General features: G+C 48.5%; 1 protein-coding gene across 1 annotated transcript; it reads left to right on the top strand.

Moving 5' to 3' along the window:
* Positions 1-238: 238 nt before the first annotated feature.
* LOC122214823 (somatomedin-B and thrombospondin type-1 domain-containing protein-like) lies at positions 239-7,948 on the top strand. Its single transcript, XM_042930066.1, has 5 exons — positions 239-558; positions 1,966-2,044; positions 3,565-3,741; positions 5,257-5,260; positions 7,829-7,948. Exons 1-5 carry the CDS (start codon positions 450-452, stop codon positions 7,946-7,948), a joined length of 489 nt encoding a protein of 162 aa, XP_042786000.1. The 5' UTR covers positions 239-449.
* Positions 7,949-26,736: the final 18,788 nt, after the last annotated feature.

Here is a 26,736-nt window from a genome sequence, read left to right as displayed (position 1 = left end):
AGAGCCCGATGTGGGGCTCGAATTCACAAACGCTGAGATCATGTCCTGAGCCGAAGTCAGATGCTTAACCGACTGAACCGCCCAGGCACCCCAGGAAAACACTGATTGAAAGAATGAGTGATGGAGACACAGCCCAATGGTCACCGGCAGGATGATGGGTAAATAAAACATGAAATTCCAAGTTTCCTTGGACCTATAAACAGTGGTCATAGCGGAACTTTCAAGGAAGGCAGGGACTCAGGTTTGCACGAGTTCTAGGGGCCATGTGGTGTTTTGGGGGGTTTGTGTGGGGAAGGTGAAGACCTGGCCGCTGGCCAGCCACATTCTGCACAAGTTACCCTTGGAGACCCCGCCTTCTCTTCCAGGGGTCTCCTGTGTCGTGGCCGAGTGGAGTGGCTGGGGTTGCTGTCTCAAGCCCTACCAGATCTCCCATCGCGTCCGCCAGAGGCATGTCCTGCGGGAGTCAAGGAACGGGGGTGCCCCTGCCCCTGCTGGAAGAGCGGGCCGGCTGTGTGGATGACCAGAGCTGCCAGGGAGCAGAGTGCCAGCAGTCTCTAAGTAAGTTGGAGCAGCTCTGGGGTGGTGGTGTGGGCAGCTGTCGGGGGGAACCACCTGGCTGGACGTGAGGGCCTTCCACGAGTTCCTGGGTGGGGTCTGAGTTTAGGACTTTTGTCTTCCCTTACCCTGATTTGCCCTCCTCACCTTGTGAATGAGGTGAGGAGCTCTGGCTTCCTCTGGGCATCTCGGTGCCAAGCACTTTGCCACACTATTGACTCTATGAGGCCAGTGTTACTGTTCCCATTTTACCGAAGGGAAACCGAGACTCAGAGAGGCGCAAAACTTGCCCAGGGTGCACGGCTCATTCTGTAACATCTTATTCAGCTCTCACCGTAACTCTATGAATAGGTACTAATATCATCCCCATTTTGCTGACGAGGAGATTGAGGCTCAGAGAGGAGTAGGAACTTGACCAACATCACTCAGCTGTAAGAGGGAGAGCTTCTCTGGACTCTCCTCAGGGCTGTAGGTTACACCAAAAAAGGCACTATGGATGTTGGAAGAGAGGAGGAAAGGCCAATTGTTATTACATATGTTATGGCAAAGACCAAACCCAGTCCTAATGGCAGCAGCAAGGAGAGAGGCCTGGGATGCCCTGGTGCGGCCCTCGTCTAGGTCACAAGCATCATTTAGTTCAACGCCGAATCATTCAGGGAATGGGGCAAGGTAGGGAATGTCCTTTGGCTTTTTAATTTTCCTGAGGAATCTCCACTCTCTTATGGACCAACTCTCTGTTCACCTCCTCTTTGCTCTCTGTCTGCTCTAGGAAGAAAGAAACCTGGCAGTTGGCTCAACAAAATATTTTTATTGGTTCATTTATCCATTCCCCTGTACCTCCTTTCTTCCATCCTTCCATCTTCCTATCCTCTCATTCGTCTGCTCATCCGTCTACCTTTCCGTCTATCGATTTCTTTTCTTCGTTCATCTGTCCATCCACCTGTCATCTCTCCATCCATCCTTCTTTCCATTCATCAGCTCTCCTACCAATCATGTATCCTCCCACCTTCCCATTTATTTATCCGTCAGCCATCCATTCTTCCTTTCTTTCTTCCATCATTTCAGCTAGCCAGCCATCCATTCACTCCGCTAGGAGGTTTTATCTACTCTGTTTTACTCATTCATTCACGAAAATCATTCATTTGAAACCCTTTTATTGAGACCCACTCCGCAGCCCACTGTGCTAGGCCTTGAGACACAGAGATCAATCTGACCCTGCCCCCAGCGTTGCTAAATGGTACAAGTGGGGCTCACCTACCCAGTTACCAGATCCCACGTTCTCCTTTGGGTTGCCATAGAAATAGCTCAAACACCAGCAGTATCTGACCCTGCTTCCTGTGGTGTCATAGTCTGGGGGGGGGGGGGGGTGGGTGCTGGGCTACCTAACTCTGTTTTCTCCTTGGCCCACAGTCCCTGCTCTGATAGCCACAGATAGCTATGGGAAAGAGCGGAAAAAGCAAGGTGTCCCCAAGGAGCAGGAGACACTAGGGTAAGTGAATGCAAATAAACCCAAAGTCAAGGTAAAATTTGTGAACACTTTTCCTTGGATTAAATTTCCATCCTGTCCCTTTCTCTTACTTTGATAGCATCAACATCTCCCCATTTCTTGTCCTGGTTCATTTGTAAGCTCATTAACATGGATTTTGAAGTCCTTAATAATGGGTCTCCATTCAACTTCGTTCGTTTGTTCATTCATTCACTCGGTGTTTATTAAACGCCCGTTATATGACAGGTACTTGGGGCTACAGCAAGGAACAAAAAAGGACAGAACTACTTGCAGGGTACTCACAGGATGAGGGCAAGAATCCTCCAAATAAACCGCCAAAAGGGGAAGAGAAAGTGTACTGGGAAGACAAACGTTCCAATTTCCACAGGCTTTTGGTAAGAGACAGATTCTGGAGGGTTCTGGGGCAGCACAGAATGGAAGGGGCTGTGGACAGCTCTGGCTTGTCCTGGAAAACAGTCTATTCCTCAGGCCTCCCAGAGGCTGCAGCCACCAGGGGGCAGCAGCCCCACACAGAGTCTCCCCCAAGTCCTCCACAGGCTGTGTCTCTTCCCAAAGGACCGGGGCGGTGGGGGGTGGGGGGGGGGTGGGGGGGGGTGTCATTTCCTGCCAATTGGAGAAGAAGTTGGGTAGAAGTAAAATTGTAATTCGCTCATTATTTCAGATACTCCAGAATGGGGAACTGCCCTTTTAAATAATTCTCCCGATACATCTTTTCTATAGAATAGGATTTTTTTGCAAACTGCGGTGGCACCCTCAAGAGTGTCAGCTTGGGCTTTTTTGGGTTTAGGTGGTTCCATTTTAGGCACTGCCACTTAGTTGCTGTGTGACTCTAGGCACGTTATCTCTCTGATGCTCAGTTTCCTAATCTGTAAAGTGGGGCAACACTTAAATGATTCATTCAGCAAATTTTTATGGAGCTGGATACTATTCTAGGAGCTGGACACAACTGTGACCAGAATAAACAGGAGTTGTGCCCTTGCGGCACTGGCATTATCGTGGGGACGCAGGTGAGAAATAAGCCACATAATCTTTTGGATGTGATGCTTGAAGAGGCTTGATACACAGAAATCCTCAGTGATGTTAGTTTTTTTTTTAATGTTTATTCATTTTTGAAAGACAGAGCACAAGCAGGGGTGGGACGGAGAGAGAGGGGGACACAGAATCTGAAGGAGGCTCCAGGCTCTGAGCTGTCAGCACCAGAGCCCGACATGGGGCTCGAACTCACGAACCGTGAGATCATGACCTGAGCCGAAGTCTGACGCTCAACCGACTGAGCCACCCGGGCACCCCCTCAGTGAGGTTAGTTTTAAAGAGCCAGTTTAAAGAGCCAGTCTTTTGTTTTATGCAACCATATTCAATTGATGAATATTGGGCTGCCGGGAAGGTTTCTATTCTCAGGGAGAGACTGTACCAACGTGGGTCTACATAAGGCTAGGTACCCAGCAGGTGCTCCATAAATGCTCACGGGTGTTTGGGGGTGGTGTCTCCCTGTGTGGCTGCAGGTACTGTGTTCGGTTCCAGCTGGGGCCCATTCCAGGGAGCTGCCGGCAGGTGAGGGCACTGCATGCCCGGTGGACGAGGTACCTGACCCGAGGCCACACGGTTTGTGTGAGATGTGAGTGGCCTGCCCAGGGCGCCAGGAGCCGGCGCTGCTATGGGGATGGCGGTGGGACCGGAGGGTAAGCAGCGGAACTTGGGCTTGGGGAAGTATGATTGTAGAGCCTGCTGCCTGGGAGACAGAGGTGCTGTAGGAGTGAGATGCTGATTCCTGGCTGGGGTGGGGCCCGTGAGGATCCTGGCCCCAGTGTCCTAGAAGGAGCAGCTCCTGCTTCTTCCAGCTGCGTGACCTTGGGCAATCTCATAACCTCTCTGAACTCCAGTTTCTTCATCTGAAAATGCAGCTAATAAGAGGGCCTCCTCATGGGACAATGGTAAGGGTTAAACGAAATTTTGCAAATTGAAGAGAGAGCATAGTTGCTGGCATCCAGAAAGCACTCAAGGAAAGGGAGCTGGTATTATTATTGAATCCTCACAATTCCCTTAAAAGCCAGCTTTGGCTACCCTCATTTTATAGATGGGGAAACCAAGGCTCAGAGAGGCAGTGTGACTTAGTCAAGATCACACAGCAGGATTTGACCCAGATTTGGCTTTTGTCAGCCTCTTACACTGCCTCCTAGAAAGATAGATGTCTCAGAAAACACTTAGTATATTAATTATAATAGTAGCTAACACTTACTGAGTGCTTACTATGTGCTGAGCATTATTCTAAGGTCTTTTTTTTTTATTCATTCATTCATTCATTCAGTAAATATTTGTTGAGCACTTACTATTGAGCATGTGCCAGGCAATGTTTTGGGCACTGGGGAGACGCAATGAACAAAGCAGATGTGGTCCCTTCTCTTATGGAAACAACATTCTGCTGTGTGGAGACAGACATTAGGCAAGTAAATCTGTAATTTGTCAGATGCGAGATACGCGTTAGGGAAAGAAAGCAAAATCGGGCGAAATTTTGTTATTTTTCACGGAAAGCGATACTAAGGAGGTGACGTTTGAACAGAAATCTGAAGGGAATGAGGACATGGCCATGTGGCTATCTGGGGAAAGGGCATTCCGGGCAGCCGGAACAGCAAGTGCAAAGGCCCTGAGGTGGGAGTGTGCCACCATTGTGACCAGAGTGGAGTGAAAACATGGGGGAGTGTGGAAGGAAGTGGGGACACATTAACACATATGATGCCATTGAAACATTCCAAGAACTCAGAGTGGACACTTTTAGGACTCTCTCTTTCCATCTGGGGAGATGGAGGTGTAGAGAGGTGCCTAGGGTCACACACCGAGCAAGCGGCAGAAACGGGATTTGAACCCGAACTGATCCGACCCCCGAGCTCTAGAGACTACACTGTTTCTCGCTGACAGTGCTTTCCTAATTCGGGGACTATTATATGAGAGCCTCTCTTCTGGGGTCTGACCGGGCAGTTATTCTCACACTTGCAAGGGTATTAATTTCCTTCTTTTCCAAATTGAGCAGCCCTGGAGCAGGGAATGCCAATGCCAGATGGCGCATCAGGGACGGATGTATCTGAACAAGAGGCATTGTCACTGCACAGATCTGGGTTCCAAACGCTGCCTTTGGCCCTTCCTAGCCGCGTGGCTCTGAGCGAGCCTTCCTCCTGACCCTGACGGTCTCCACCTCTCAGACCGGTAGAAGGATCCTGAGGCCTTTGCACAGCACCTGGCCCCTCGGAGATGCTTAGTCGTGGAAGCTGCTATCATCACATCTAACCTATAAAAATAGGCATAATAATATGTACTTTGTGAAAACGAGATGGAGTGGGCGTGGTGACCCTGGTGCGCAGTAGGTAGCCAGTAAACAAGTGGCAGCATTATGATCACCCTCCAGGGAGGCCCTGTCTGCCCACCTGCCTCCAGCTTCTCTCCCACTTACCTGTCTTAGACTGGAGGCTTTGCCATTACAGATTTGTTCTTTGGGTTAGATGCTCGTTGCTTAGAGCCTCGGTCTTTCCGTGCATTTTTGGAGAAGCCTTTCTAGCCCCCAAACTCTGATTAGGCTTCAGTTTCTCTTTTGGATGCAAACGCTCCAGGATGAGGAATGTGGCACTTGGGTGAGGCTGAGATGGGGGTCACAGGAAGCCCTGCTCCCACTGGGGATGGGCAGCATGGAAAGCAGAGTCTGGGCCGTGCGGGGGACACATCTCTTCCCGCCCCGCCCTACCGGGGCCAGGCTCCCAGAACAGGTGATGGAAGGTCTGATTGGGACATGAGCTCACCAGGCAGGACTGGGCGGGAGGGGGATCAAAGCGGGGACGGAGACAAGCTGTCAGCCGGATTCTTTCCGCGGGCAGCTGGCGAGGGCGGGCCTGCAAAGGGCATGGGCCTGGGGAAGGATTAGCCTGTCGGTTGGGGATTTCAGGAGGGTTTATTTAGTCCGAGAAGTGTCTGTGAGTTGGGGACAGGCGGGAGGAACACCTGCCGTAGCCATGCACCTACTGTGTGCCGTGTGCCAAGTAGGTGCTTTACATGTGAGTGCTCATTCAGAGCTCACAAGCCCTTTTGAGACAAGGGGCATGAACTCCATTTATGTAATGACGATGGCAAAAATAATGGTGCTTCATTCGTGACGTCCCTGTTATGTGCCAAGCTTAGGCCGGTGCCTGACATCTAATAGGCACCCAATCAGTGTTGGCTGTCATTGTGAGTTCTTATTTTGCATTTTTTAAAGATTTGAATTATACCTACAGAGAATTGGTGGAAACATATACAAACAGCTTAACACATGTTTGGAGGCACCTGGGTGGCTCAGTGGGTTGAGCGACCGACTTCGGCTCAAGTCATGATCTCACGGTTTGTGAGTTTGAGCCCCGCGTCGGGCTCTGGGCTGACGGCTCGGAGCCTGGAGCCTGCTTCCGATTCTGTGTCTCCCTCTCTATCTGCCCCTACCCCGTTCATGCTCTGTCTCTGTCTCTCTCTCTCAAGAATAAATAAATATTTTTTAAAAATGTTTTTAAACGCTAATGTTTGGAAAGGAGACACACATGGATAGTTACCACCCAGGCAAGAAACAGAACCTGGGCAGCCCCCCCCCCCCCCGCCCCTGCTAACCACAACCCTTCCCTTCCCCATAAGGGACACTGCCATCCTGACTTTTATGGTAATCCATTATATAGATTTCTTTTCTTTTTTTAAGTTTATTTATTTATCTTTGAGAGAGAAAGAAAGCGTGCGTGCAAGCGAGGGAGGGGCAGAGAGACAGGGAGACAGAGAATCCCAAGCAGGCTCAGCATAGTGCCTGTATCGGGGCTCAAACTCACAAACCCATGGGCTCATGACCTGAGCCGATATCAAGAGTCAGATGCTTAACTGACTGAGCCACCCAGGTGGCCCCCCCCCTTTAAAGTTTATTATAGCTTTCTTCTTTTTTTTAATTTTTTAATGTTTATCTTTGAGAGACAGAGAACAAGCAGGGGAGGGGCAGAGAGAGAGAGGGAGACACAGAATCGGAAGCAGGTTCCAGGCTCTGAGCTGTCAGCACAGAGCCTGACGCGGGGCTCGAACTCACAACCGTGAGATCATGACCTGAGCCGAAGTCGGATGCTCAACCCACTGAGCCACCCAGGCGCCCCTACAGCGTTCATTCCTGTTGCCGAGATGGTTAGCTGATGTGTCCTGATCGCTTTTATTTCCTCTGCACAAGGCATCTCTCAGAACCCCGCCAGTGCTTCAGAGGAAGGAAGGTTATGGACAGGCGTGGGCACTTCCAGGAGCTGGGTCGCGCACACCGTTGATTCCAGAGCCTGTGTTCTTCGTCGCTGCACTGTGTTGCCTTCCAGCAGGAGGGGGAGGGGAAACAGGGAAGTTAAGCAACTTGCCCAGTTTGCCCAGCAAGGATGTGACCGTGTCACCTGACCAGACCCTCCGAGCTGAGTCTGGATTGCTCCCTTGTGGCCTCTGGGGTCAGTGCTGTGCCGTCAGCTGGGGACTAACTTCTCTATCAGGCCGCAGCGCCCGCATGCTTTTAGGGCCCACGAAAATGCTTTGATTTTAACTTCTTTTAAAATCAGAAGAGAAAAGATGAATAATAATAATGAAGATCTAACTGTAAGTCCAGCTTGGATTATATTTGTCTTTACACCATACAGCCGCACACTATGAATGTAAAACATTTTCTCGGGCCGAAGGGGCTCACAAAGGCAAGCATCCCTGGAGCCCAGGAGAGTCCTAAGGCCACTGAGTCAGTCCCATGTCTTGTAGGAACCAGCTGTTACAGTGGCAAGCAGCCGGCCACCCCCGGTGCCGAGGGACCTGGGAGAGAGGCTCGGGCAGCTCCGGGACTGTTCCTGCCCCGAGGTCCACGGCCTCGTCTTCATCTAGCGCCCGGGGCCCCCTCACTGCCTAGAGCCCCTAAGTCCCGAGCCTCCCTGGCTGGCAGGGAGATCCCCCAGGGCTTGGGCTCCCAAGGAGAAGGCAGTGGGGAGAAGTGTGCCAATGTGGGACTGGAGAAGCTGCCCTGTCCTTCTGTTGACACTGAAAATAGCTTCGTGCTTCCCTCCGTGCTGGCTGAGTCACAGCCTTGCTGACATCTCCTGCCAGTTCAGGGCGGCCCGAATTTCATCTCTGAAAAACACACTCGCCTGACTTTTACCCTATTCTCCTCGCCTGTAGACTTACCTTTTCATGTTTTGACTCTCCCCCCCTACGTTTTTTTTTAAGATTTTATTTTGAGGCAATCTCTACATCCAACATGGGGCTCAAACTCACAACCCCGAGGCCAAGAACCACATGCGCCTCTGAATGAGCCAGCCAGGTGCCCTCACCCCTACCTTTTTTTTTTTTTTTTTTTTTTTTACTTAAATAGATTTGTTTTAAAAGGAAGCTTACACTAAAATGCAGGTGTTTGAAGACGGAGTGTTTTGTCCTTAGAAATAAGAACAAACAACGGTAGCCAACTATTTTCAAGTACTTACAGTGTGTCAAACACTGTCCTGACCCTTGAAACCTGTTGCCTCGCTGGATCCCGAGTGAGGTGCAATTATTATCCCCACTTTACATGTAAGGATCTTGAGGCACAGAGAGGTGAAGCCACTAGTCTGAGGTCACACAGGTAGTGGCAGAGTGAGGGATCTGAACCCAAGAGCAACATCTCCTGCTGAGATTCCCTGCTTTACTAATGCATCAGCTCCTGAGGGCAAGGTTTTTGTCTTGTTCCCTGCTGTGTCCCCTGTGTTTAGAACATGCAGTAATGCTCAGGACATATGTGTTGAATAAATAAATGAACGAGTGAGTAGATGAATGGTCAGTTGCCATACCTCGAAGGCAATCAGAAAAACAAATACAGTGGGAACCAAACAAACCTGCCCAAGGAGTTGAGCATGGAGTCTGCTCTCTTCTCCTTCAAACAGGAAATTAGCATGAGTCTAACGGAGACTTGTTCTTTGACAAATGGAAAGAATTACATAAGGGACTTGAAAGAGGGACTGATTTCTCCCTTTTGGGAGTCAACTGTTGTCAATATACTTTTAAACACCTTTACTGAGACAAAATTCACATACTATACCATTCACTCATTTGAAGCGGACCATTCTGTCCATTCGTAAGGTATAAACATCCCATGGTCTAATTTTAGAACACTTTTTAAACTCTCCCCCGCCCCCCGCAAGAAGTCTCCTATCAAGAGTCCTTACCCCCGACTCATCAGATCCCTCCAGTCCTTAGCAACCACTAATCTACTTTACGTTTCAAAGAATTTGCCTGTTCTGGACATGTCGTATGAATAGAATCATACAAATGGTCTTTTGTGTCTGGTTTCTTTCACCTAGCATCATGGTTTCAAGGTTCACCCATCTTGGAGCAGGTAGCTGTCCAAGAATCAGTTCTTTTATGCCCCATGCTGGGTTTGTGTAAAATCATCTCAACAACCACTTTGGGAGGCATCGCTGCAACGGAGAGCTGTGGCTTGCTCCCTGCTCAGAGTGGTGCTGGCCCAGCTTTCCCTGCCTTTGGACCCAGGAGCTCCAAGGATGGAGCTGGGGGAGGAGTGTATCTTTCAGCTGTCCTTGGGGCTGGGCAGGAACTGGCCCACAGGTTGCTTCTACCTAGCTCTCCTTCCTCAATCAGGACTCTGGGCACTCCTGGGAATCACTGTCTGTTCCCCTCTCTGGGAGTGCGAATGAGTCACTGGGCAAACCTTTGAGAAACACCTGTGTGTGCCAGTCTGGGGCAGGAGCTGGGGCAGTGGAGGGGAGAGAGGCGCACACGGGCCAGGAGGCGAGGGAGGGCACGACTTGACTCACATCCAGGCCGGGCTTTCCCTGCCTTTGACCCCTACACTTGTTTTGACTACAGGAGGCCTGTTTGTGTGTGTGTGTGTGTGTGTGTGTGTGTGTGTAGATCCTTTTGTGTGCGTTTAGCTGCTGTCTTCCCAAGCCAACCATAAGTGCCTGAATTGCCCAAGCTCTGAAGTATGTACTTTTTGGAGCCCCTCATAGCTACCACTCTTACAGCCCCCAAGGAGTGATGCCTGTTCTAATCCCCTCAAGGACCCCGTAAGTTAGGTGATTTTTTCCCCATTTTCGGAAGAGGAAACTGAGGCTGAGGAAAGTCAGGTGACAAGGTCTCATCAGAACAAGGTCTCATGATTAGGAAATGCTGGAGCTGGGATTCAAACTGGACTCCAAAGCCTGTGCTCTTGACCGAACAGGAAGGCAGAGGCTGCTGGGTAATGGGTGCCCAGAAGGCAGAGCCATCTCTTGGGTATCCCGAAATGGGGCATTTACCTTGGGTACCCCCTCTGGAGAATGCTGCTGGAGCTTGTGCAGAGTTGGGGAATCTGCTGGGGAGGGGGAGGTATCTCCATGCAGCCAATACTTAAAAAGATCAGAAATGTGTTGAAGATGGAGATGGGGAGTGAGCAGTGTGGTGTTCCTGGAACCTTGCCCCACACTACGGACTTCAAGTCAAGGGCCTTTGGGGATGAGTGACCGAACTCAACCAACTTTAGCAAAAATGGAAGACCACTGACTCCACACTACGGACTTCAAGTCAAAGGCCTTTGGGGATGAGTGACCGAACTCAACCAACTTTAGCAAAAATGGAAGACCACTGACTCCACACTACGGACTTCAGGTCAAAGGCCTTTGGGGATGAGTGACCGAACTCAACCAACTTTAGCAAAAATGGAAGACCACTGACTCATTCAACTAAAATATCCAGAATAGGTCTGCCTTCAGGTTTGGCTGGATCTAGCGTTTTAAAGTTTGAAGCTCATTGTATCCTTTTCCTTTGGCCATGCTCTCCTCTGTGTTGGCTCTATTCTTAGGTAGACATCTTGTGGTGGCATCGATGGCTGCCGGGAGCTGTAGACTTTCTTCCTCCCAGTCCAGCATCTCATTCCCAAAAGCCTTATCCTTAGCTAAAGTGCTGGGGTTGCTACTTGCTTGTCTGGCTCATCTCACTTGCTTATCCCTGAGCCAGTCAGGCAGTAAGTAGGGAATGGACTGCTCTGATTGACTGGGACTGCACCAAGCATGCGTCCCTGGAGATAGGGGACGGGTCACTTCTTCTTGAACCATTTAGGCCAAGAATGGGGAAGGGGTAGTACCCTCAAGGAAAATGCAAGGTGCTGGTAGCAGCAACAGCAGCAATGAGAGCTGGGCAGGTCCCAAGACCACAGATGTCTTCCTCCTGGCAAGTGGAGGGGCTGTTATCCAGCTGTTTGGCTTTGCCACCAACTTGCCGTGTGGCCTCGAGCAAGCCCTTTCATCTCCCCGAGCCTCAGTTTCCCCGTCTGTATAGTGATCATCTCCACGGATTCATCCAGCTCTGTGCTTCTGAGGCCAATAGGCTTCACTTAGCCAATGGCCCTGCCTCCTAGCTTAACAAATGCAAGCTGCGGTTTAGGAATGCATGGCCTTCACAAACCCTGAGGTTGAACTTGGGACGGGACACCCAGCCTCCTGTTCTGCCCATCCCAGCAGGGTACAGCCTGTGATGGTGGGAGGGTAGGGCTCCAAGGAGGTTTCTTTGCACATCTCCAGTGTTCTCCATCTATAATTGGCTCCGAATGAAATGATCTCATCCCTGAACACTGAGGAAGAAGGGCGGCTTGGCGGGGGGGGGGGGGGACAGCTCACTGGCAGCATCTGACATAATTTGTGACTAACCCATTTCTCTCCGGAAAGAGAGATGGTCTGCTCGCTCGAAGAAGACGTAAAAGTCTGAAAGAATGCCTTGGTAATCCATTGAGAAGCCTCCAGCTTTTTGGGCTTTTGAGAGGCCCGAGGTGTTTCTCCTCTCCGTCCAAACCAGGTATCTTCTGACCGTTGCTCCCAAGTCAACTTGACCGCCTGTCACGTCAGCCGCTGGCCAGGGAGGGGGGGAGCGTGGCCAGTCCATCAAGCAATTTATCTCGTATGGATTCTTGATGGGCTTTTGTGGCCAGCTGAAACTCGTTTAAATGCCCATACATTAATTTTGAAAGATGGGCTCCTAATCAACTTTGAAAAAGCTTGTCACAGCACCATCTGTTTGGCGTTTGTCACTATTGCATTACATAAGAGGAAAGACATTTTTAAAGAATGCGGCTGCATTTAGTAATTGGATCGCCGGAGAGGAGCCAAGCCGGGGCGGATGGCACCGTGATTCAGAAATGCCACAGGCCCTTCTCCCGGGTGCGGTGGCCTCCCCAGATTCCACTCAGTTTTGTCAGAGACCAGCTTTGGGGGGGGGGGGGTTGACAGGCCCGAGATGGCTTCTTTTCTTCTTATCTTTCTCTTCCTCTCTTATTCTCCCCTTCCTCCCATTTGTTCTCCCTCACCTGCCACCTCAGATCAGTTCCAGCAAATATTAGCAACAGCCAAATGACTTCACTTCCCTAAGCCCCGATTTCCTCATCTGGAAAATGGGAATAATAATATAGTGTTGCTGTGCAGGTTAAATGCATTAATATATCCAGGTTCACACTTTGGGCCTACCCTCGTAGAGTTATAAACATCATTTTGAAGGAAAGAGCTTCTGTTCCTTAAATAGGCCAAGTCACCCCTGCCTCAGGGCCTTTGCACATGCTGCTCTTTCTTCCTGACATACTCTTTCCCTATATCTTTGCATGGCTGTCTTCTTATTTTGGTCTAGCTCAGGTGTCATCTTCTCAGAGAGGCCTCCCCCAACCACCTTTAGTAAAGTAGTCACACACATTCACCTATGTTATTTTCTTCCCAGAACTTGTTTTCCGTCTCCCAGAGGACCTGGTCTGTCTTAGTCACTGCTGTATCCTCAGCACCTAGACTGTTGCTTGGCACATGGTAGGTGCTCAATAATTATTTGTTGAATGAATGGCTGAACTCATTAACTCTTCATGACTGTCCTGTAAAGCAGGGGCAGGAGGGGAAGTGACTACTCAGGGTCACATACCCAGGGAAGGGGCAGGAAGGGAGATGGGGATCTAGGTGCCCTGCTTCCAAGCTTCCTGTGGCCCCCAGGTGGGAACAGCATAGACATGTGGACCTTTGGGCCCACCCTGCCTCCCTGGAGGGTTCAAGCGAGGAGTAAGGCCCAGGGAGCAGCCTCTGAGAGTGGTAAGAGTGAGCCAGCCAGGCAGCCAGGAGGCAAGACTATTTACAGGAGCTGGGGCCATCTCCATGACAACTGGACAACCTACAGCTTCCTGCATCCCTAGGGAGGAGGTCTACTCTTGGCTGGGATGCAGTCGGGACAATGGGGACCCTAAACGCCCAGTATGGGGGAAGGAGGTCTTGTTTCTGAGAGTTGCCTGAAGGCTGGAAGGGCCTAATGAGGCTACGTAAGTCTGTGTGTGTGTGCATGTGTGTGTGTGTGTGCATGTGTGTGTACGCGTGTGTGTAGGGGAGAGTCTGGGCTGTGTGCAGCCAAGATGCCTGATTTGAATCCTGGCTTTGCCACTTCTGCACCGTGACACCTTGTGCAAGTGAATTATCCTTCTGGTGCCTAAATTCCCTTCAATGTAAAGACAGCATAAACAGTAGTGTCTTACAGGGTCATTGGGATGATTAAATGACAGGGTACTCTTACAGCCCTTAGAATGTGCCCGGCATTGTTACTGAGTTCTGGAAATCAGCTTACATCTGACTTCAGGTTGCCTTCCTGCAGCGGTAGTGGGGAATGGGTTCTCCGTCATTCTCTGGGATCTCCACTTCCCTGGCTTTTTGCATTCATTTAACAAATATTTATTGAGCAGCCACTATGTGCCAGGCAATGTTCTAGAAGCTGGGAACACAGCAGGGAACAAAGCAGACAAAAATCTCTGCTTGCGTAGAGCTGACGTTTTTGCAGGATAGATAGACATTAAATATGAGAAAAAGGAAACATGCTATGTCAGATGATTTTAAGTGTTAAGAAGAAAAATAAAACAAGGTTGGGGGATGTGGACTGTGAAGCAGGGGTTACAGTTTCAGACAGTGGCAGGATGTGAGGGTGCCAGAGTTTCAATAAGTTTCAGACAGTGGCAGGATGTGAGGGTGCCAGAGTTTCAATAAGAAAGGGACCTTTGGGCACGAGTTAAAGGAGGTGAAAGAGGGAGCTGTGTGGCTAACTGGGGCAAGAGCATCCTAGGCAAAGGGAACCGCAAGTGCAAAGGCCCTGGGGCAGAAAAGTGAGCATGTATGGCATTGTATAGTGTAGTTCTATCTCTTGGCATGTCTGCATGTGATGTTAGGTGACACACATTTAGTGGTATGTGGGTGGTTCTGGATGGAGATGTTTGTACATGTTTGTTCATGCACAGGCCTGCTGTGTCCAGCCGGAGGCTGTGCCTGAACAATTCAGGGGATGCCATCCATGTAGATTACAATGGAATGCGACATCCTAGAGGTGGCCCCATGCATATTTGTGAGTAAATATTATAAAAACATGTCTGTAAAAATGTCTATAAGTGCATGTGTCTGGACATTTGGATATAAATGATACATAAATGTGTGTATATGGATATATCTTTATTTAAAATGTTAATATTTTGCTTATCATGCATTTTTGCATTCATGTTGATTTTTAAAAATAGGATTTATCTCAATTACTGAGTTTTTTTGGTGCCCTCTTACATTTTATGCCATGGCGAGTGCCTTACTCTCCTCACCTTAGTCCTGGCCCTACTCTGGCCCAGGGACGGAAAATGAATGTGGGGGAGGCCTGGCTGAGGCAAGGGAAGCCTTTCCTTCCAGTTTCTTCCAGCGTCTGTGCTCAACCAGAATCCAAACCCAGTCTGAGCACTTCCTGTTCCTTGAAGATAAGATCTACTGAGTGCTGACTACATACCAGGGACTTGCATACATTATTTCGTTTTATTCTTACAACCAGCTTCTGGTGTAGATATTTGTTCATTTGATTGAACATATATTTATTTAGGGCCTACTATGTGCCAGGAGTACCATTTGGTATTCCTGCTCATCCAGCATCTATGCCTTATTTTTCTGGTAACAGCACCCCAGTTTTTCTTTAGGGAACCTAGTCTCTTCCCCTCACAGTCCAAGTGGTTCAACCTGGGCTTTCTGTACCCCTCCCCCAGCTCCACAGGTAGGCATGCAACTTGGGCAGCCCAATCAGCATAGTCTATCCCTCCGGCTATAGAGATGGAGAGATTGATTATGGGATGAGCATATGACCCACATTGTTCCAGAGTGAATTCTGGCTCTTTTTGCTGCCTTTCTGGGAAAAAAGAGCTCTCTTTCAACTAAGATTTGTAGCAATATGAATGGTATAACCCTGGAGCTCCTAGTGAAGGTCCGGTACACGGAGAGGGGTAAAAATCTGAGCCCTTATAACATTTTTAGAGCCCCTAGATCCAGCCATACCTGAAGCCATTACCCTAAGACTTTTCAGTTCTAAGACTTTACTTAAAAAACTTTTTTTAATTAAGCCAGTTTGAGAGGGCATCTGAAATCCTGTGCTTGGCATCTTTATACATTATCTCCTTGAATTCAGAGATGAACTCTGTGAAAGGGGCTAGGATTACAAAGAAACTGAGCCTCAGGGGGGTAAGTGGCCTGTCCAGGGTCACACAGCAGGTCAGTAGCTGGAGCTTGGACTTGAACCCAGGTCGTTCTGACTCCTGAGACTTTCTTCCATTCCACATTGTCCGAGCTCCGGACAAGAGGGTCTGTGGGGGTAATAGACAAAAGAACTGAGTCTCAAATTAGCCACCATTTTGCTGTGTGACCTTGATCAAGTAATTTCTTCAACATGAGCCTCAGTCTCCCCATTTGTGAAGTGAGGAAAGTGGTGGTGGCTATCCCACTAGGTGGTCGTGAGGGTTAAATGTGATAAGCAATGTAAGTAAAGTGCTTAGAACGGGGCTGGGCTTGAAGCAGTGAGCATGAGCTGTTGTTACCATGGCTCTTTTTCTGAGGGAAGGAAGTGGGTCTGGGGGCTTCACCCCTTGCCCACAGCCAATGTGCTCCCTGCCTCCCTGCTGGTCACAGGCTCCCAGCAGCCCTCAGGTGGTGCCCTCGCCCATCTCCTGCCAGATGCGCAGACCTGGCTCATTGACCCGGGAAGTGGGCACTTAAGAGCCACTTCCCCAGTTTCTCTTTTAATTTTCGTTACATAAATTTCACATTTCCTGGAATAGAGATCTTGAACGGCTGGACTCATTTGGAAATCGAGTCTGCAAAGGACCTCATTTATATTAATGGGGCCTCGAGTCTGGCTTGTAGGGAGACTGAGACGAGGATGGATGGTAGGGACTCCCGGGCTGAGCTGCTCCAGGCCGAGCCCAGACGCTGCCTTGGGTAAGCAGATGCCTATAGATTTAGGCTGGGACCATTCCTATTATGTGGGAGGCTCCTGGATGCAAGGACTGTGTTGCTATCTGGCTTACCTCCCCCAGTGGCTGCCCACTGCTCAAAGTAACCCTGCTTGACAAGGTGCTGTGTGATGGGCCCCAGCTGACCTCTCCCATGTCCTACCTACCCCTCTTCTCATACATCCCTCTCCAGCCAAGATGGCCTCCTGAGAGTATTCCTGCCTCAGGGCCTTTGCACTTGCTGTGCCCTCTGCCTAAAATGCCATTCTGCCAGCTCTTGGTGTGGATGGCTCTTTTCTGCCAATCAGATCTCGTCTTATGATCACCACCTCTTGGGAGGCCTTCCCTGATTGCCCACCTAGAGTCCTCGGTCACCCTGTATCTTACAGCTTACAATCTGGTGCAGAGAGGGACAAGCCACAGTAACAAACACACATTACTGAGTATGACAAGGACTTTACAAGACAGAACACAATCAGCCCTCACCAAAGCCCTTGGAACTAGCTGTTTCTAGTACTAGTTCAGGTAGCACAGAGAGGTGAAATAACTTGCCCAGGTTTACACAGCCAGAAACTAGAGGAGCCAGGATTCGAACGCAGGCCATCTTGCTCCCACATTTGCTGGGTTAACCAGCTCACTGAAATCACAGGAAGTTAGAGCCTCCTGCTATAAGGGCTGCACTGGTGTAAGCTCAGGAGGCCGTGGGAGGCCAGGAGAAAAACCGCCTGATCCTGCCTTTGAAGGACCAACAAAACTCCCTAAGAGATGTGGTGCCTTAGCTGTGCCTGGAATTTATTTATTTTTAAGTTTACATTACAGCTTAAGAATTTTTAACATCTCCACACTGTCCACAGCTAAATTTTTAAGTAATGCATATTATTCCAGGGAGAGACAGTGCTATTCATCATTCTGGGCAGGTGTGTGCTTGCAATTTTGATGTTCTCCCAAATGCTCCAAGGATCGACTCCCTAAGCTTAGTGAGGCAGTGGAGGCCTTAAAAGCTTGGGCTCCAGACCTGGTTTCAAATCCCAGCTCCTCCCCTTGGCTCCAGGGGCGTCTCCAAAGTCACTAAGGTGGTTCAATCATCGATAACCAGAAGACCCTGCCCCCTGCCCCTCCACGGTCTATGCTGTGGTGCCAGGTGAGAGCCAGGCTCCCCAGACCCAGGAGAGGCTGAGTTGACCTCCTCTCCTGCTTGGCAGGTCCTCGGAAATTAGGTTGGTTTAAGAAATAAAGAAATGTGGCATTTCAATGAGAACTCATAAGAGTAGTTGGTTCTGCAGAGGGAAACTGGGTGGTGAGTGAACGGGGTGTGAGGGAGATTCCCCTTGCGTACCCTTTCATACCTTTCCAATTGGCGTCTCTTGAAATTATTACCTGGTAAATAAGTAAACATTAAAAAAAAACTTGAAGGGAATGTATTATTTTCACATACCTCTGTGGATTAAGCTTCATTTAGTGTGTTCATTTTCTTTACTCACCTCAACAGCCTGGGAAGTAATTATTGCCCCTGCCTGACAGCTGAGGGAATTGAGGCCTGGAGGGGGGAGGCAGGGCCTTGCCTAGGGTCACATGGTAAGTGAATTAGTGCCTGACTTGACACTCCAACCCAGGCCTCCTGACCTTCTCTCCAGGCTGCCTCTACCCCACCAGGGACCATTTCCTTCATCAGTGGAAGCCACGTTGAGGTGTAGATTGAGGGGTGCTAATACCATAGAATGGGTATACTTCAACTCATCGTGATCTGGGTTCAAATCCAGGGTCTGTCACTCGCCTGTTGTGGGACCTTAGGTAAATCACCAAACCCCTGGGGACTCAGTTCTGCAGTGGCCAGCCTGCAAGATGGCTTCCCGTCTCCTCCTATTCACTCCTTTGGGTCATCTCCTTCCACAGTGAATAGGGCTGACCTGTGTGGCCTATAGGATATTGCAGAAGGGGCAGTGTGTGTGTGACTTCCAAGTCTGGATAATAAAAAGACAAGACAGTGGAGTATTATTGAGCCTTAAAAAGGAAGGGAATTTTGACACAGGTTACAACATGGATGAACCTTGAGGACATGATGGTGAGTGAAACAAGCCAGGCACAAAAGGACCCATACTGCGTGATTCCATTTATGTGAAGTACTGAGAGCTGTCAAAGTCATAGAGATGGAAAGTAGAGGTGTGTTGGGGCGCCTGGGTGGCTCAGTCGGTTAAGCATCGGAATCTTGATTTCAGCTCAGGTCATGATCTCACGGTTCGTGGGCTTGAGTCCTGTCAGTGGGGAGCCTGCTTGAGATTCTCTCTCCCTCTCTCCCTGCCCCTTCCCTGCTTGCTTACTCTCTCTCTCTCAAAAATAAATAAATAAACTTAAAAAAAAAAAAAGAAAGTCAAGGCATGGTTTCCAGGGGCTGCATGGGGTGGGGGGAGAGTGGGGAGTTATTGTTTAATGGGGACAGAGTTTCAGTTTTGCAAGATGAAAAACTCTGGTGGGGATGGTTGCACAACAGTGTGGGTATAATTAATGCCACTAAACTGCACATTTAAAAATGGTGGGGAGGGCTCCTGGCTGACTCAGCCGGTGGAGCATGTGACTCTTGGTCTTAGGGTTGTGAATTTGAGTCCCATGGTGGGTGTAGAGAGGGCTTAAAAATAATCTTTGGGGAAAGAATGGCTGGGAATGGTAAAGTTTATATGATGTGTATTTTGTCACAAAACAATAATTGGGAGGAAACACATTGTAGCTTCTGTGTTTCTCTTGGATCATTCACTCTGGGGAAGCCCCCACTGGTACATAAGGACGCTCAAGGAACCCTGTGGACAAATTCACCTGGTGAAGCACAGAGGCTTCCTGCCATCACCTCTACATCTCAGCCTGATAACCATGTGGAGACGCCATCTTAGAAGTCCGCCCTCCACCCGTCAAGCCTTCAGATCTGGCTGACATCTTCATTGTAACCTCATAAGTTCCAGAGTCACGCAGCTAAGCCACTCCCAAATTCCTGAGCCACAGACACTGTGTGAGATAATAAATACTTATTGTTGTTTTGAGCCACTAAGTGTTGGGATAATTTGTTACTCAGCAGTAGATAACTGACATGTTTCCTCATCTGTAAAATAAGGATGATGTTCAGTTCACAGGGCTGTTGGCAATGATAATCTTATGATGATACCCACGATGATAATTTCACAGGTTGTATTTCATAGAGTTGTTGCTAAGAATCAGCAAACGCATGTAAAGTGCTTGGAACAGTGCCTGACATGCAGTAAACCTTCTGTAAATATTAACTGGTATGGTTTCATGTGCTCCGTGATTTCTGGCATTGGTAGGAGCTCAGCCTAGACAATAGATCTCTATGAAAGAATGGATCTAGGCTTTATGTTGTAGTGGCAATAAAAATTGTGGTAGCTATGAGAGCTACAGCTCTATTCCAAGACTTGGGCTAAGCAATTTACGTCTTTTCATTGAAGCCCCCCAGCAGCCCCTTGAAGTGGATGCTATTATTTTCCTATTTTACAGACTAGAAAACCAAGGTCCAGAGAGGGAAAATGACTTGCCCTAGGTCACACAGCAAGGAAGTGCCATAGCCAGAATTTGAACTCAGATGCTTCGGACCCCAAGTTTTCTCTTCGGCACCACTAGCCCAAGCTGCAGATTGACGTACCCCCCCTCCCACCCCAAAGCCCATTGTTCTCCCTCAGCCATTTCCTGTTCATCAGCACAGGGGTAAAATTGCCAACACATCTGACCAGCAAATCATTTGTTCCTGCGTCTCCCTTCTGCAAGTGTCAAGCTCCCTTTCCCTCCGGAGACCAGAGAGCGGGTCCCTTAGAAATTTTCTTCTTCTGATTCCAGTGTCCTCTCCCAGACCCACTCCTTCCATATCCAGGGTTGGGAACAAGAAGAACACACACATCCAGAAAAGCACAAAACTGCCTGCTCAGCCCTAGTTCCCTGTGGTGTCTCCTCAGAGGCAGCTTAATTAGCCCCAAACCTTTGCAGCCAGGCACTTCCAGACACGCCGCCAGCTGGCTCCTCACAAAAGCTCTCCTAATATTTGCTGTGGGGACATGTGGCCATCAGGAGGGGCATGTCCCCAGACAGGCGATGAGCTCAGGACATGGGCATCGCCACACCTGCTCCTCTCCCCGAGGAGGGGGGGGAACAGTTGGGTAACCCCTGATAACACAGCCTTTTCTGAGTCTGTGTGTGCACTTGTGTATGGGCAGGAGGGCAAATGGGGCCTCGAGGGAGGGACAAGGGTGCTTGCACCTGCAGTGTGCTAGTGGCTGTCCTGGGTCTGCTTTCTCCCATGTCTCTGCTTCTCAGCTATTTCTGAATTGCAGGAAGAAGTACATTTTGTCGCCACGACCTGTAACACACACAATTGAAAGGGAAGCTTCATGAATCTGTACCCACATTATGAGCAATGCATGTTCTGTTCTATTCTGTTCTGTTCTATTCTGTTCTATTCTATTCTATTCTATTCTGTTCTATTCTATTCTGTTCTAGTCTGTTTCACCATGACCTGTAACACACACAATTAAAAGGGAAGCTTCATGAATCTGTACCCACATTATGAGCAATGCATGTTCTGTTCTATTCTGTTCTGTTCTATTCTGTTCTATTCTATTCTATTCTGTTCTATTCTATTCTGTTCTAGTCTGCTTCACCATGACCTGTAACACACACAATTAAAAGGGAAGCTTCATGAATCTGTACCCACATTATGAGCAATGCATGTTCTGTTCTATTCTGTTCTGTTCTATTCTGTTCTATTCTATTCTATTCTATTCTGTTCTAGTCTGTTTCACCATGACCTGTAACACACACAATTAAAAGGGAAGCTTCATGAATCTGTACCCACATTATGAGCAATGCATGTTCTGTTCTATTCTGTTCTATTCTATTCTATTCTATTCCAGCCTATACTATTCTTTCATTTAAAAAGTACTAGTCATGGGGCACCTGGGTGGCTCAGTTGGTTACGTGTCCAACCCTTGATTTCGGTCCAGGTCATGATCTCACAGTTGGTGGGTTCGAGCCCTACATTGGGCTCTGCACTGACCATGGGGAGCCTGCTTGGGATTCTCTCCCTACTCTCTCTCTCTCTCTGTTCCTCCTCTGTTCTCTCTCTCTCTCTCAAAATAAATAAATAAACTTAAAAAAAAAGTATAGTCGTGACCCATGAAATAAATTTCAAAGTTCCCTAATACCAGGTCTGTAACGTGGGTCTGTGAACTTGAATGGGACAAAATTCTGTATCTTTATCTTCACTGACCTCTGGCTGAAATGTAACACTTCCTTCAGTTATGAATATGGGCAGCAAATCATAGTAGTATTAACAGTACTTGCAACATTGTCACTAATAGAAATCGTAGATTTTTCTGTATTACATTATGGCTGTTGCAGATGACTCAAAGCAGCATTTACGCTCTGCATGACCTCAATGTTTTGGTAATTACTAGACCCACTGCTAGATCTTGTTATTTGTTAATAAGGAAGCACATGTATTACTATATCACAGTGTTAAAATATTTCAATAGGCTTCTTTTGTAAACCCGTGTATTTTATTTCATGCATTTAAAATTATTTTTCTGAGGGGCGCCTGGGTGGCGCAGTCGGTTAAGCGTCCGACTTCAGCCAGGTCACGATCTCGCGGTCCGTGAGTTCGAGCCCCGCGTCGGGCTCTGGGCTGATGGCTCGGAGCCTGGAGCCTGTTTCCGATTCTGTGTCTCCCTCTCTCTCTGCCCCTCCCCCGTTCATGCTCTGTCTCTCTCTGTCCCAAAAATAAATTAAAAAAAATAAATAAATAAAATAAAATTATTTTTCTGAGAAGGTGACCATGGGGTTCATCAGACTGCATGGGGGGACAGGGCACACAAAGTTGAAGAGCCCCTGCATGAGTGGGCCCCAGCTCATGGTTTATGAAACACTGTCCTAAGCTGTAAGCGTCAGGGGAACAGTGCCCTGGGGTGTCTAACCCGTGTGTGGTCCCTGAGCCAGCACTGAAACCACATTAATGGCCAACGTTCGTGCAACGCGTGTGTGTCTATACAAGGTACTTAATGCAGATCATATAGTTTAATCTTTACACCAACCTTATAAGGTAGGTGCTATTTTGTTGCCCCATTTCTCTCTTTACCCAATTTTATCTTTTCTTCTTTGCAGCCTCCCTCTCTAGGACCTGTTATTCTTTTCACATTTCTTGCAAGGCAGGTCTCCTGGCAACAAATTCCTTCAATTTTTGTCTAAGAAAGTCATTATTTCTCTTGCACGTTTGAAGGGTAATTTTGCAGGGTATAGAATTCTAGGTTGGTGGGTCCCCCTCCCCGCCTCCCCCACCCCCCCCCCCTCCCCCGCCAACACTTGAAATCTTCAATTCCACTCACTTCCTGTTGCATGGTTTCTGAGAAGTAAGATGTGATGCTTATCTTGGGTCCTTTATAGGGTGTGGTGTTTTTTCCTTTGGATTCTTTCAGGATTTTTTCTTATCTTTGATTTTTCTGTAGTTTGAAAATGACATGCCTACTGTAGCTATTTTGGGAAAGTAATGCTTCTTGGTGCTTCCTGGATCTGTGGTTCCGTGTCTGATTTTAACTTTTGGAAATTCTCAGTCATTATCATTTCAAATATTTCTTCTGTTTCCCTCTTTCTTTCTTCTCTTTCTGGTATTCCCATTATGCAGATGTTATTCCTTTGGTAACTGTCCCACAGTCCTTGGATCTTCTGTTTCTTTTAGTCTTTATCCTCTTTGATTTTTAGTTTTTGAATTTATGCTCTACTGAAGGGAGGGATTTATGATCTATTGGAGGGAAGTGACAATATAGTGTGTCAGAGATAGTGTTATGGAGAAACAACAAATGCATTAGGGGACAGAGGTGACAGGTGCATGTGTGTGTGCGGGGGGGGGGGAGGTTGCCATTATACCTAGGATTTTCAGATAAAGGCGATGCTGAGAAGGTGAACCTGAAGCTGGTGAGGGAATGAACGATGTGGCTAGCTTGGAAAAGATGTTCTAGGTAGAGGGGACAGCCAGTGCAAAGGCCTTGGGGTGGAAGTGTGCTTGGCGTATTCGAAAATTGAATGGTGGCCACTGTGCCTGAAGGGGAGTGAGGGAAGGGAAGAGTAATAAGCTAGGGGATCAAAGAGGATTGAGGAGTCTGGGAGGGAGGCTGGAAAGGGACAGCGTCACTGGGTGAGTCCACACTGGGCATGTCTGAGGAACAGTGAGGAGACCAGCGACAATGGAGCCCAGCACCCTCAGGGGACAGCAGGGGGAAGTGAAATCAAAGAGACAGGTGGGACCAGGGGATGTAAGGCCTTGCAGATAGTGCCAAGGACTTTGGAGTTTATTCAAAATGTGATGAGAAGCCTTTGGAACATTTTGATGACGAAGTGACATGATCAGACTGACAGTTTGACAGGATCCCTCTGGCCACTGTGCTGAGAAGAGCCTGAAAGGGATCGAGGGTGGAACCGGGGAATGTGGTCTGGAGGCTGCTGTAATCATTAGGCAATAGACAATGACGGTGTGGCCCAGAGCTGTGGCAGTGCAGGGCCGAGGAGCACAGATTCCAAATCTATTTTGGAGGCAGAGCCCACAGGAACCGCTGACAGGCCATTCATTTTAGCACTGTTTGTTATCACAAAAGTTTGGAAGCAACCTTAATGGTCAGCTGTAGGAGACTAGCCATTACTGTGCATAACAGCACACAGCACAGGCTTCCCAGGAGAATGAGGAAGCTCTTCGTGCACTAATACAGAAATACAGAATGATTTTCAAGATATATTAAATGACAAAAGCAATATGCAGAACAGTTTATGGTATGTTACTATTTGTGTGGGGCAAAAAAAGAAAAAAAAAAGCAAAACACACAGATACACATGTGGTCCTTGGATGTTCTGTTTTGTTTTTGTTGTTGCTGTTTTGTTTTTTTAGTCTTTATTCTCTCTGCTTTCCAGTTTTGGAATCTGTGTTCTCTCAGAGGGAGGGATTTACGTTCTATTGAAGGGAGGTAAACAATAAACAAAATACATAAATAAGATATAGTGTGTCAGAGGTGGTGTTATGGAGAACAATGAAGCAGAGAAGGGGACAGATTGTAAAAGTTGTGTGTGTGTGTGTGTGTGTGTGTGTGTGTGTGTGTCCCCAAGGCCCCATGAGACACTTTGATGAGAGAGTGGTAGTAAGGCCGAGAATACCCAGGTACAGCTGACACGAGAGCCAAATAACCAGAATTTGGACTTTGGTCCATGAACATAGCATGGGGTGGGTTACCGCTGCTTGCCTACTGGGGTGACAAGCCAGTTACATTTTCGTACCCTCTTTCAGGTGAAGGCAATCAGTGCTGCCCCTCCACGTCCCCCAATTCAGCCTCTTGTGCAGATCTTCACCTGCCCCCCATCTCCCTGTGCCCTCCAGAAAATAAAACAAACTCCACCAAGCTTGTTTTCTCCACACCTTTTTATTGTACTGTGCATACTTCATTAAAGGACCATTTGCTTAGAAATTCTTAAACATTTGGACATATTTTACAAGACAGGACAGCAGCTGGAGGTCACAATTTCATCCCATCACATGCATAAAAAGACACGGGTTTTTTTGTTGTTTGGTTTCTTTGTGTGTGTGTGTGTGTGTGTGTGTGTGTGTGTGTGTGCCTGAGCATGCACACACAATGCTCATTGTCACCTTTACAGGAAGGACTAGAGACATCAACTGACCAGAGATGAACAGGACCCACAAATGCGACCCCGAGAGAAGAGCGGCTAAGGACATTGGTCACTTATGGCTAATGTGATTGGCTTGGCCCCCATCATGGGTGGGGTAATCAGAATGGCTTTGCTGGCAGAAAAGCCTCAACCTCACACCATAGTTCCTGGGCGAGACAGAGGGTCTTAGCTAATGGAGTTGGGGCACATGCTACCAAGGGAGACACTGGGGCTCAGAAAATAGGAAAACCCGTTGGCTCTCAAAGTTGGAGGGCAGGCTGGCCCTCTTTTCCAGCTGGACTCCCATGGCTCAGGGATTGCAATCCAGTTTCCAGATGTCAGCTCCCAAATTCCTGCCCCAGCAAGTCCCAGACCAGGAGAAATCCCTTCTTTGTGAGCTAAACTAGAACATGAGGCTGAAAATGCAGGATAGGAGAGTAGGAAGGAGGCTGGGGCTGCCCCATGGGGCCCCTGGAAGTGTTGCTCTGAGAAGACCAGGGCCCTGAGGGCAGACAAGTGTCAAATTTGGACATCACCTTGGCCCCTTATTGAATCAAAGGCTAGATGGCATTGGTGGAACTTACAGGTTTTAATGAGAGCCCCCTCTCCCTGCCCCCCCATTTCTCTTTCCTTCCCAGTTAGCTAACTAATGAACTCCTGTATTCACTCACACATTCGCTCATTCAGAAGTCAATCATTTACACATTCATTCACTCAAAGGAACACGGGTTGGGTGAGCACTATGTGCCAAGGGCATACACTGGGGGATAACCCTGAGTTCCTGGTGCAGAAAATGGTGTTTCCAGCTCTTGCCTTTGGATCAAAGCCAGGAGGTCTGGAGAGCAAAGAGACCAACTTGCCCCCAGCTCAGCAGCTGCTGATTTTCCTTTTCTCCACCCATCAGGCACCCGGAGCTTAGATGTCAAGCCTACCAAAGACAGAGCCCGAAACCCTAGTGAAGCCTTAGGGGGCCATGATCCAAAGCCATAGAGAAGTCTGAATCTCTTGGGCATCTTCTCTTGTGCTTCCTTCCTTGTTGCGCAAACCTGGATTAGCTCAGGAGGCAAGAAGCATGGGACGATCCACATATGATCCTCGAGAGCATCTTAATGGAACAGAATTGGGAGCCTCCCTTCGTTTTCTAGAACCGACATGCCTTTGGAGCCGTTAACGTGAGCTATTTCTGCAGGACAGAGCCTCAAAGGGGGATCTTGGGAACTGGGTTTTTGTTTCACTTTGTTTTGAAGGAAAGTAGCTGATCAGGCTATCCATGCAAACCTATTGTCCTGCCTCACTTCATAATAAAACCACCTATCACTGCCTGGACTTGGGGTCATCCTGAGGAGGAAGGCCCACCTCCTCCAAACTCACCAGACACAGTTGTGGGGGGGGGGGGGTACTTTAAAACTTCTTCTGTCAAATGGTCTCCTTGGAGAATGCAGTATCCAGACCCACTTGGGAAGGGGCTAGAGATGTGGGCGACCGGGCAGCTGAAGCCTAGTTTTGCTGTAAAAATGGATTACATCTGCTTCTCTCTTTTGGTCCTTCTGGATTTACTTCATTGGGTGGGGGTTTTCAAACATCTTAAATGGGATTTTCTGTTTTACTTGCCGTTTGTGGGGGGGGGGGAGCCCTTTTGGAATGGTGCCATTTGCTGTTGCCTAGGCAGTTAGGCGGCTGGCTAATGGATAAAAGATCATTG

This window comes from Panthera leo, chromosome A3 (genome assembly GCF_018350215.1).
Source record: "Panthera leo isolate Ple1 chromosome A3, P.leo_Ple1_pat1.1, whole genome shotgun sequence".
NCBI classification, from domain to species: domain Eukaryota; kingdom Metazoa; phylum Chordata; class Mammalia; order Carnivora; family Felidae; genus Panthera; species Panthera leo.
Note: the sequence above shows the minus strand (reverse complement) of the source record. Positions and strands in the feature narration are given on the sequence as shown.